At 33.6% G+C, this 11775-nt stretch overlaps 2 protein-coding genes across 3 annotated transcripts in view; both read right to left on the bottom strand.

The window, feature by feature from the left end:
• LOC107641153 (transcription factor bHLH82) overlaps positions 1 to 3367 on the bottom strand; it is a gene marked incomplete at its 5' end in the record, with an annotated part of 3910 nt that extends 543 nt beyond the window's left edge. Inside the window, 7 exon segments of the mRNA XM_016344663.2 lie at positions 2 to 402; positions 1269 to 1337; positions 1503 to 1568; positions 2150 to 2215; positions 2507 to 2662; positions 2749 to 2853; positions 2931 to 3367. Of these exon segments, the coding sequence (XP_016200149.1) occupies positions 76 to 402; positions 1269 to 1337; positions 1503 to 1568; positions 2150 to 2215; positions 2507 to 2662; positions 2749 to 2853; positions 2931 to 3365 (1224 nt within the window). The 3' untranslated portion in view covers positions 2 to 75.
• On the bottom strand, positions 5086 to 8793 carry LOC107641139 (NADP-dependent glyceraldehyde-3-phosphate dehydrogenase). Of its 2 annotated transcripts, XM_016344648.2 has the most exons (10): positions 8607 to 8791; positions 8414 to 8575; positions 8032 to 8225; positions 7818 to 7946; positions 7038 to 7157; positions 6820 to 6956; positions 6557 to 6712; positions 6090 to 6468; positions 5644 to 5760; positions 5086 to 5481 (listed from the first exon to the last, which is right to left on the bottom strand). In XM_016344648.2, the coding sequence occupies exons 2-10, from the start codon at positions 8556 to 8558 to the stop codon at positions 5368 to 5370; spliced, it is 1491 nt and encodes a 496-aa protein (XP_016200134.1). In that variant the 5' UTR covers positions 8559 to 8575; positions 8607 to 8791; the 3' UTR covers positions 5086 to 5367. The 2 variants fall into 2 exon arrangements, with proteins under 2 accessions (XP_016200134.1, XP_020961899.1); XM_021106240.1 differs by lacking the exons at positions 5086 to 5481; positions 5644 to 5760 and adding an exon at positions 5964 to 5980 and having other exon boundaries at positions 6014 to 6468; positions 8414 to 8793.

Raw genomic sequence — 11775 nt, 5'->3', positions numbered from 1 at the left:
TCTTTATTTTCCTAGACTTCAGAAAATTCTTGTCGTTTTGTGTCGGAAGAAAACAAAGTCAGCTAAGCGGCGTCATTAGGGCTTGGAAACGGAGGTGGCGTCCTTGACGGCGTCGCCGTTAGCAGACTGCACCGTGAGGACAGACATGCCGGGAGAGGAGGGTCCATCAGTGGGGTTCATGATGGGGTTCCTGGGGTGACACGTGGCAGTGGCGGTGGAGATGGCGGTGGCTAGGGAGATTGGCATGAGGCAGAGGCCCTTACCCTGGAGGTACTGCATGGCGGAACCCATGTCCTCCTCCATGAGCTTAGCCACCTGTTGCTCCGTCATGGTGAGGCTGTCGTTGGAGGATGAAGCCCCTGCCGTTTGGTTGCCGTTGGTTTGGACGCAGTCACCGCCTCCCTGGCAACACAAGAAATGTAACACGTCACGGTGTTAGTTAAGGATAGACATGGAAGAAAGTAGGAGTGTGAGAGAGAAAGAGAAAAGGAATCTAAGAAAGTGGGCACGCGTGCTACTTTGTGATTGTCGTTTTGCAGTGATTGAGAATTTTAGAATTGATAGAAGCCAAATCCAACATAAAAAGAAAAAAAGTAGTAGGTAAAGACTAGAGAGAGAGACCAGAGTGAAACAACACTCATCATTCATCATTGTCCTCTCCCACAATATTTGCTGCTGTATTTCTGTTTTCCAAATTTTACTCATTCCTCCTTTTTATTTTTTATTTCTTAATTTAGAAAATAAATATCTCTCCCTCATTTTGTTGTCTTCCACGTTCTGTTTGGTTGGAAAAAAATGTGAATCAATAAATACGGATACCAATGAAACTCAGTATCATGTGTTTGTTGGCTCACTACTGGTATTAAAATTTCAGTATCTGTTTCTAAAATTTTACTAAAATTTTAGTATTTTAATATTTTTAAAAAGTGAAGACACAAAAGATTGAAATTTTGGAGATAAAAGATTAAAATTTTAATAATATTTTATATTTAAAATACTCTCACGGTCGTTTCAATTAGTTAATTCTAACTTTATTTTTTATACAAATTAAATTAAAACTTCATTTTTATTTTAATCTTTATTTTTTATTTTACACTAAACACAATACTGAGATTTATAGTCTTTCAATTTCTGTCTCTCTTCTAAATACTACCTACCTAATATACTATTGACGAAATTCGGGGAAGGACAAAACGAAAATTCTCTATTGTTATCATTTCTAGGAAAGTATGGGATGAAAATAAAAAGAATCTCGTGTAATTAATTACCTCAGAGTTTATATCAGCAACAAGCGGAGCAACAGCAGCTGCACCTCCCAATCTGCTCATGCTAAGAACCTGTAATTCAATTCCGGTAATAAAAAGGACAATCAAAAGTGTGGCAACAAAAAAATTGTTTTGAGAAACTTGTCAAGTTATTTATCATATGATAACAATCTTAAGTGAAATTATTTTAATTTAAAATTGCATTATTCCAAATTTTATCTGAAATATTTAGCTCACCTTGACTTGGAGCTGTAGGAATTTCACATAGTCGATGATCTCATCTAGCATGGAGGCCTTGTCTGTCTGCCATTCCACAAATTAATAAACAAATCATGTAAACTCGAGTGAAAAGTAATATATGCAAGGTGAACAAAAAGAGTCAAAAACTAAGCACTATAGAAATCTAGGGTGACATATGAGATTGAATATGACAGGAAAGTTGAGGAAGATAAAGACAAAAATAAAAAGAATGGTAAACCTAGATGTTTAGGAATTCAGATGCTCTCTTTTCGTTTTTTTTTTTTTAATATTAAAGTATAAAACGTGTTCTATTATGTTCATATGGGTTTACTAACTAATAAATAAATAAAAAGAAGGGTTTTCTTTATACACATTAGTACATGATGCAACAACGAACGAACAACTATTCAAAAACCAGTTGTTCACCGTCTCCATTGTGCTTTCCAATAAGCTTCGTATAAAAATTTCATGTTTCAAGTCACGCAGGAAAATATAAGATATAATTAATGGGAATGTGACTAACTATTAATAAATCAATAAAAGAAGACATAATTGAGAAAGAAATGCTTATCAGACTTATCAGAGAAATTCATAGGAGCTCGTAAATAAAGAAACGGAAGTAAAAGTAAATAGGAAGTTACTACCTTGTTGGCGTTGGGAACCAATTCCTGCAAGGCCTTCATTCTCTCCGCGATCCTTTCCCTTCGCAACTGCCATATCATACACACAAAATTTCAGAATCAGCTTCACAACAAAGACCGGTAAAAAAAAATGAAAAAAAAAAATTGCTGTTTGTGTTCGTTTCCCTGTTTTGCAAATTTTGTTAATAATAATAATAAGTGAGATTAAGGCGTTGCGGTTGACGTATTAGCGATAATAACACGAGGAAAATGACAGGTGAAATTATTGGTAGGTGTTCAATTAATTTCTGGAGATCCAAATTCCGAACGTATTTGAAGTGGAATGAATGAAGTCAAAGAGAGAAGATAGAGAAAGCGTACCCTCTCAGCGATGCTGTGTGGGTCCGTGGCTTGACCTCTCCTCGCCCTAACCCTCTGTTTCGGCTGACCCGGGTTCGGGTTCGGGTTCGGGTTCCCACCTTGGCTCGTTCCCTGCCCCTGCCCCTGCATCTGATTCGGATTTGAACTTGTCTGAACCTGAAATTCATAATAATTTTAAATCACAATCATATTCACAGTGAATAATAATAGCAACATGTTTTTTTTAATATATAATATTGAACCTGTGGATGCTGAAAATGGTGAGTCTGATTGGATGCTAGAGCAGCGCCCTGGAGAGATCCGGTGAAACCGTCGTACAGAGCTTGAACGGAACCGTCGGCAGAGGTCTGTCAATTGACCTCATATTCAGTTACAAAAAATGACTCAAAACTCGAATCAGAAACTGAAAACGAAAAAGACTAACTGGATTGGGAGATTTGAAGGAGGAGGAGGAGGCGTCGACGACGTCGTTTTGGGAAGAGTCAAACATGTGATGAAGGATGGCGGAATCAGCACCGGAGAGGCCTCTGGTCATGAGAAGCTGCTGTTGGAGCAAGAGAGCGGCGGCGGCGGCCTTGGAGGAGGAATTAGCGGTGATCTGGTGGTTACGGAACTTGGAAGCGAGAGTGGAAGGATCGTCGTAGTTAGGGAAAGCGACATTGTCGTTGTCAAGCCAGTAAGGCTTAGGGTTAGGAGGAGTATGGTCAAGGTTCCATGAAGGAGGTGGTGGAGGAGGGATAGTAGAAAGCATCTGCTTGATGAAATCGTCTTCTTGAGAAGTAGCAGGGTCCATTTGGATCTGCTGCTGATTGTTGAAGAGGGAGTTGAGGCTTTGCATTTCTCTGCTACAAGGTTGCATGATGATTCTTTTTCTTTTGCTTACTCACAGTGGCATAGCGGTTTGCGTTTTTTCTGGACCAACTTCTCTTCTCTTATTAAAGAGTTTAGAGTGAGACCAGGCTTTTACTGTCGTTCAACTCTACTAACTATTGGAACACCCAACACATATTTCATATTTCATTCTAATTAATTAAATTTTCTTTTTCCTTCTCAATTCCAATTCTCTTTTTTTCTTCCTCCTATCATGTCATGTCATTTTCACAAAACGCCAAAACAACCATAAAATCCTCTCCTCAGGTTGTCACAGCTGGATTACTCTACTTCACTTACGCGTCAACTCTCCTGCTAAAATTAATTTATTTATTTTTAATAAAGATAAGAAAACTCAAATTTAGAATCTTTTAAGTAAGTATGGAAAGATGATGTCATTTGAGTTATAATTCATTAGTATATTGATGACTGATTTTATTAGTTAATTTTAGGTACATGTAATAGTTGATATATATATATCCGTTAAGTGGATGTACAGTCACAAAAATTCACATATTGCATCTCTTAGCCCTTAATCTGCATGTAAATTAAACATATAGTTTTAGGCAGGGGTGTTACGAGTCATAGAGTTTATTCCCTTAATTAATAATTGAATCACTTGACAGTTCACATGGTTAATTAAAGATCCTATGGTTCTATCTATTTTTACTTGTGTCAAGATCGAAGCTTAGAAAGCGACAAAGTTAACATACCCATTTCAGCATATGTTACATCATTGGTCTTATAATTGGATCCCATACTATATGCTGAATCAATCAAATGTACCCCCTTTAGTACCGTCTCAAAGCGTTGCTCATTGATCTTATTCCTATCATACACATTATAATCGATCAAGAAGAATAAAAAAAAAAGAACCAGAGCTCTGACCTCATTGATTATATTCTTTCTTCTTTTGTGATTGACTAGTGCAAAAGACATGTTGGCATCGTTAAACGATAGGACGTTGATTAAACCAATGTTCAATGGAATGAAATCTTCATAAATATTCGTGACACAATAGAGAACATCAAATCTTAATTACAGAACGTTAAATTGGTTCCTTTATGTTAAGAAGAATTAGGGGGGTTGAAATTCTGGCTAAAAAATTAGAATAGACAAAAAAATCTTTACTTATGTCTTGGCAATAATTTGTTGGTATATGTCCTTGTCTTGTAGCAATCACGTCTTCCTCTTTACACCTCAATTCCCACTTACTATCAATTTGAAATGATTTGGGAAACTTTTCGATATTTACCACCTTTGATTTTAATCATTCAAACTAGTTACGCTTTAATTTCCTTTCTTGTTAAGAGTATGGATCAATTTTTTCATAATTAAAGATAAAACTGAAATGAGGAAGGATAGGTAACCAATGGAATATCTGTACAATGTGTACAATAAAGGTTTAGAGATGTTCGATTCAGTATTAGAGATATAACCATTAGTGTTACCTTTTTCTGTTAGTTTAAACTTTTGGAATGAGTGGTTTTATGACATAGTATCAGAGTTCTAGATCCGAACCCCAAAATCAGCTTAAGCTTTTGGGATGAGTGATTTCACGACATGAGATGTTTCTTATTCCTAGTACCCAGATGGTTATTTTGGATAGTATGGGTGATTTTCATTTTTTAACTCATAGCCTATTGTACACATTGTACAAATATTCCATTAGCTCCCTGGCGAAATTCAACTGAAATATATGATACTCGTTTCACTGAATTTAACCAAAAGAGAATCACATTAAGCTAACTCTTATTGACAAGGCACTAGATAAATGTTACCATGGATTCTAAATAATAATAGTACAATAATAGTAGACACAAGTGACGCAGTGGTCGTTATTATCTATCTGGTTTCAATAATTCCAGCTGCTGCTAAAGAAAATGCAATGGTGAACAAATGCATGCTGTTTGCATTGTAATCTTAATTACCATCACTGTAAATGGTTTTTGCCATACCATGCATATATGTGTAACTTAACTATACTAATTCTAGCCCATGGTATAAGAAGGGCTTGGTAAGTTTATGACAGTCGTTTTGATCTTAGTCATCATGTTTATGCTGTTGGTAATTCCTTGTGATCCAATTCCACTGTCCTTTATACCCTGCAAGTTATTAACCCTTTTGTTAGTCAATATTACATACACATGTTTGCATTATGCGTGTATTGTTTATTAGAAATATAACTATTTATGTGTCTCTTTCTATCTATTTAAACTAACATTTTAAAAATATAACCATTTATATGCCTCCGCAGAAGTGTTTACCTGGAAAGGAAAATGATCAGGTCCTCGAGCCGGAGCAGAATTGATTTGAACTGTTCCAGTTTCCATTGCATCACCGATCATTATTGCTTTGTTGATATCTTTTGTAAAGACACATCCCTACATACACAAGTTGATTGTAAGATTACATAATAAGAAGAAAGTGAAGAAAATTTCATGGCCTAAGCTGTTCAAGCTGTGATGCTGATAGTTTGATGAATCAGAAGAGATTAAAAGAGGGAAAAAACAAGTTCTTCTCAATTTGAAAAGAATGAAAAATCTCATAAAAAATTATTGGTGAAATTATTACACCTTATATATTATGTACTCTTTATGTATTCTTACTAGAAAGAATTACAACAAGTAAGCCTACATCTACTATTAATAAAAAAAATAATCCAGATAATAGAAAGAAAAGCAATGTTGAATGAAGTTGTTTGTTTGTGTACCTGAAGTCCAAAGTTGCTGGCATTGCAGTGATGGATTCCTTCTTCAATGGAATTGATCCTAATGAGAGGCAAAACAGGACCAAATGGCTCTTCCCATGCAATTCTCATATCAGGCCTAACATTGTCAAGAAGCAAAGGCCAAATCAGATTCCCTTCTCTTTTGTATTCTTGGCAGAATGTTGCTCCTTTCTCCTTTGCATCCATGACTAGTCCTTCGATGAAATTCGCCGACGATTCCGACACAACTGGAGTAATATCACAGTCATTCTCAGGTGCTCCAACACTTAGTTTTGCCACCTTAGCTTTCACTTTCTCTACCAATGCATCTGCCACTGATTCCATTACCAGGACTACCTTTACAGCAGTGCACCTCTGTCCACTTTCATTCACAAGAACAAATAAATTATTGAATCAACTACCTTCAGAAGCTCATAAAGAAGTTTAAAATTCAAAACTCTGTTATTCACCTGTATGAAAAACCTCCTTTAATAATGTTTCCAGCTACCAAATCAAGATCAGCATCCTCAAGTACAATGCATGCATCTTTTCCTCCCAACTCCATTTGCAGAGGAATCATCCCTGCCTTCTTTGAAATTGCAATGCCGGTGTCTCCACCAGTGAAGCTATTCTCACACACACACCAAGAAAGTAAAAGTCAATTTTTTTTTTATTTAATGGCAGCATGATTCATATCAGAATTCACAAGGGAACAAATTAAACTCTCACTCACCTTATGCAGTTCACACCTGGATGCATTGTAAGGAAGTCACCGATCTCCGAGCCTTTGCCGGTAACACAGTTGATTAGGCCTTTGGGAAAACCAGCCAAGTGAAAGCAATGAACCATGTGAAGAGCAGAAACAGCCCCCTGGAAAAAGAATCAAGTGTTGCACTTTCTTTCAATGGCATGAACTATGAGAATATGTGAATGGAGGATATGATTGATTACCTGAGTTGGAGGCTTGAGCACAATGGAGTTTCCAGCAATAAGAGCAGGAGCAATTTTTGAGACAGCAAGGTTGACAGGATAGTTAAAAGGTGGAATGGCCAAAATCACTCCTAGTGGAATCTGAAATTCAGTTTGCATTGGACCTTCCTTAGTTATTGACATGTTGAATGTATTCAATATTATGAAAATGTGTCTGATGTTGTTTCATGAACTATGTTGTCTTATTTCATTGACTTTGAATGTTATTATGACAAGTAGAGTAACTCTGATGTATAAATTTTATAAATGAAAAGGTTCATAAGAATATGATTCTGCAATACTTTGTGATCAGCTGCCCTTTTATTTTTTTGTTAAAAAAAGTTATTTCTTAAATTTAGACCAAGAAGCCTTTAATTAAATAAATGAAGATAGAATCTTAAAGAAAGTCACATATGGAACAAGTGGTGGAAAATAGACAAAAGACAAGTGAAAAAGAAATCAGACATCTGATCCAATAAGTTGTAGAAGATGGTGGTAAATGTCATCCTGTAACAGAATAACAGACACCATGGTTTTTTATCTAAAATCAGCAATACAACAATGTTCATTTTTTCTTCCTTTATCTCTAAGTATCTTTTCCAAGAGTATGTATAAGAAACAAGGAAAACAGTTGGTACTGTTATACATAATATGTTTCCAAACCAGTAATATAAGAATTGTAAAATTGTGACTTGTAAGTAAAATAGTAAAAACAAATGATTACTGATAACCAAAAAGGAACATAAGTAGTGAAAATGAAACCTTGGATGTGAGGCAATACTTGGTCCTTTCATTTCCAGGGAAGCTATCTGATACCAAAAATTTTCCTTCTCCTAGAATTCTAACCCCTTCTTCAGCACAGTAAGAAACAAGATCACCAGATCTTACAACCTTCAAGGACAAAATTAAAAACAATGTTAACTTGATATATCAATTATTCTTTATTGTAATTCTAATATGCATAATATATAAGCACCTCAGTGACAGCATCTTTGGCTGGCTTTGCTATCTCTTTCACTAGGCTCTCTGCAATTGGAGCTTTGTGTTCCTTGAGGATTGCTGCTGCCTTGTGGAGAAGCTCGGCACGCTTCCATAGCGGAGTCTTCGCCCATAACTTTTGTGCAGATTTTGCAGAATCCATCACCTTATTAACCTCTTCTTGTGAACAAGCTGCATCAACCAACCAACATTATTCTTAGACCCTATAATATGCCTAATCTAATTCATGCAGTAAACTAGTATGTATATAAGTTAACAATAATGGTATTCACAAAGGACTTAAAATGCAAGAGAAATCAGTTGATATGTGATAACAATAAACAATTAAACATGTTTAACTTTAATAGATGTTGAATTACCTTGAACTTTGTATTGAGTCTTTCTGGTAGTGGGGTTGATGATAGCAACACTCTTGCCAGAAGAAGATTTCTTCCACTCTCCATCTGCATAGTACTTGAACACTTCTCCATCCAAAATCTCTGCAAAAACTCCATTCCCAGCCATGTTAGTAGGATTTAAGAGAAACTAAATGGCTTCTGCTTAGGACTTAGAAGCACTTTAACTTTTGTCCTTTTACACAGCAAGCTGTATATGCATGTATATACTATCTATATAGAATGCAGAGAGAGTAGGAACAAGTAGAGGTGAATTTGAAGGTTAGGAGAAGTGTCTGGTGTAGTTTGGTTTGGTTATTTGGGTAATGGTTTGGTGATTGAGGAAATGAGCTATGAGAGTGTAAATATATATATATATATATATATAAAGAGAAGGTGAACCACGCATTATTCTGTTTCACAAGTTTGTGACTCAGAACAATCCTCATTTTGTTAGGTGGCTCTTACATTGCCATCTCACCTCTAATTTATCTCAATCACTTTCTTCTATCTTCAAACTTTCTATTACATAAGGTAAATTAGAGAAATATGAGTATATATTGATCAAGAAAATAGTAATTATAAAAGGTGAAAACTCAAGTGAAGTCAACTTCACGTAAAGTTGACAGAGCTGTTAGATGAAAATTTAGTCAAATCAGTCAAATCATCTAACGACTCTCAGGTATCAACTTCACGTGAAGTTAACTGTATTTGAGTTTCCACCTTATAAAAAGTATAAAGTATAATAAAAAATTTCTCAAACAGAATATGCCATATTAGTTATTGGCATGTATATATCATAAGAAGAACTTATTAGTTGATTTATTTAAGTCAATAAGAGATATCTCCTCTACTAAGAGTGTGTTTGTGTGGCAGAAATTAAAGAATCTGTTAGTAGTGGCTTATTCCTTAAAATCTAATCCATGCAGGAAAGTTTGAGTATGAGGTATAAATAATCAAATAACTTACACATAAAGTAATGAGGAGTGTGTTAAGTAATAATTCGGCTATAATCAAATAACATTATAACAATAAGAAGATACTGACAAGTTGAGACAAAACTGTATTTGCTTGTGTGGTTGATAAATTTGAATTATTATTTTTCTCTTTCTAATTTCTGATTACTTTATGTGGTGCTAATTAAACAGAACGGTACAGGAGCTACACGTTTGTCAAAATGAAACAAGTTAGTCTTGAATATTATCGAAAAATGTCTCTATCAATTTATCATTCTGACAAAGGAATGGTGGGGTGGGATTCTCGTCCTTATTTCAAGATATAAAGATATTCTTAATTTTATATGAAGATGTTTTGTTAAAAAGTGTGATTTATTTATTTAGCCACACTTTAAACAAAGACAACACTTTTATAAATATTAAAATCTAACCATTCAATCTATCATCCAAAGGTCAAAAGAGAATATTTTCACATAAAGACAATTATAAAGTCTTCGTTATAGTATCCACAAAAAAAACACACAATTCAATGTGCATTACATTATACTAAGTACTAACAATATGGCCTAACTAAAGGAAAAAGAATGTATCACAGTATCACCTGAACCTAATGTTTGGTTTGCATCAAGATTGCATTTTGTGAAACAATAAAGGGGCCAAAACCGAATCAATGAAAATGGTAGAAAGACGAATGTTTTAATTTTGTGAAATTAAAATTTTTCGGCTGAGCTACTACAATGTCTATATGGCTAGCAACAACCTTAATTAATATTTTTCTAACAACAATGTTTTGGAGGGGTTCTATAAATAATTTGTTATTGTTAATCAATCTCTTAGGTGTATATTAAAATTAGCTAATAGTATAAAGAAAATCACTCAAATAAAAATGTCAAAAACGTCTTTTTTTAAAAGATATTTTTTAATAATTAAAATTTAACACAACCGATTAAACTGTGTTATTTTTATTAAAATTTGACCGGACAAATCAGTTTAGTCGAAAAACCAATAAATTAAATTTTAAATCGGTCAAAATTAATATTTTTTTATAAAAATAACTACAATATCTCTATTATAAAATATATATATATATATATATATATATATATATATATATATATATTGAAAATTCTAAATCCTAACCCTATGTGTACTCTGTACTCATTTTCTATAAAAAATAATATTAATGTAGACCAATTCAAAATTTGATTCATTATTTTTTCGGCTAAAGTAATTTGTCTGGCATAATTTTGACAAAAATAACCCAATTTAATCGATTATATATGTTAAATTTTAATTATTAGAAAATACCTTTAAAAAGGACGTTTTAGACGTCTTTATTTGAGTAGCTCCCTAGTATAAAATATATGTTAAAAAATAAATTGAACACATATATTTATACACAAATACATTAATACTGATTTTGACGTACAAATAACAGTTTTGATCGTTAATTATCGACAATTTCGGATAGTAATTGTTCTTTATTTTACAATGTCTAAAAAAATAACAGATCTTCATGACCTTGTAAATATTTCAAAATGAAAGAAATTTTATATGATTAATGCACACAAAATTATCTTAAATCAATTTACCTTTAACTACAGAAATTGGAGCTTCCAATGTGCACTGCAAGGAGTTAGTGATGATATAGCGTTTGGGAAGAGAAAGTTTCTTTGTTGGCACCTTATTCACAGCAAAAGTGGTGTTCATGCTCTGGAAGTATATGCATGAGTGTGTCCATGATGATGATATCATCATGTTACCAGAAAAAAAAAAGAAAAAGAAATGGAGTGGTAATAACTACTTAACTAGGTTATACTCATTGATGCAAAACTTCTAACACTACTGCGATTAATATAGAGTGGACTTAGTAGAGCATGCTAAAATCTAGGAGACAAACTAGTAGGAAATTGACTATCTAATTAGGGGGGTTTTAAAATTGATACTACTTTGTAAAACCTTTTTAATTATTATTATTATTATTATTATTATTATTACACGTGTGAAACATATCAGCATTGCTAAATATGAGAATACCGATTTCTTTTAGCCATCTGATAGATGTTAAGATTTGTCATGAAGCCTCATTTTTGGATATGTGAAAGATAACATTTGAAATCATTTTTATATTTCTTTATTGTATTGTTATATTTATTTATGCAAATCATATATTTTTCTTATGTAATATGATGTAGGAATTAGGAACTATATATAAAAAATGGATCTCTTATTATATTATATATCATCCCATAATAAAAAATGATTTATTTTGATATGCGTAAAGAAAACAAGTGTGTGTATATATATAATTACTAGTGCGTGCTTGATGAGTTCATGATAATGACAGGAGAGAAATGTTTTGTGAGATAAATAATGGGAAAAAAATTGAAG

The sequence above is a fragment of the Arachis ipaensis genome, chromosome B01 (genome assembly GCF_000816755.2).
Source record: "Arachis ipaensis cultivar K30076 chromosome B01, Araip1.1, whole genome shotgun sequence".
Classification (NCBI taxonomy): domain Eukaryota; kingdom Viridiplantae; phylum Streptophyta; class Magnoliopsida; order Fabales; family Fabaceae; genus Arachis; species Arachis ipaensis.
Note: the sequence above shows the minus strand (reverse complement) of the source record. Positions and strands in the feature narration are given on the sequence as shown.